General features: G+C 61.5%; 1 protein-coding gene across 1 annotated transcript in view; it reads left to right on the top strand.

Annotated features, from left to right (window-relative positions):
* LOC125487508 (charged multivesicular body protein 4b-like) overlaps window positions 1-247 on the top strand; it is a 4,474-nt gene that overhangs the window by 3,388 nt on the left and 839 nt on the right. Inside the window, exon 3 of the mRNA XM_048619112.1 lies at window positions 62-188. Coding sequence (XP_048475069.1) covers window positions 62-188 — 127 coding nt within the window. The remainder of the gene's footprint in view (window positions 1-61; window positions 189-247) is intronic.

Genomic DNA, 247 nt, shown 5'->3' with positions numbered 1-247 from the left:
CCTCACGGTTCCCCTCTCCCTTCGCCCCTCACGGTTCCCCTCTCTCTCTGTGCTTTCGCAGGATGAGTTACTCGCGGAGCTGGAAGAGATGGAGCAGGAGGACCTGGAGAAAGATCTCCTCAACGTTGGGGACGAGAACGTGGCAGACCTTCCGAGCGTGCCAGGCACCAAGCTGCCCTCCGCCCGAGGTAATATCCCCTGCCCAATCCGTGAGGGTGAGTGCGTGCGCGCACGTGTGTGTCTGTCT

The sequence above is a fragment of the Rhincodon typus genome, chromosome 42 (assembly GCF_021869965.1).
Source record: "Rhincodon typus isolate 14 chromosome 42, sRhiTyp1.1, whole genome shotgun sequence".
In the NCBI taxonomy this organism is placed as follows: domain Eukaryota; kingdom Metazoa; phylum Chordata; class Chondrichthyes; order Orectolobiformes; family Rhincodontidae; genus Rhincodon; species Rhincodon typus.
The sequence above is the reverse complement of the archived record's forward strand: the minus strand, read 5'-3'. Positions and strand labels throughout refer to the sequence as shown.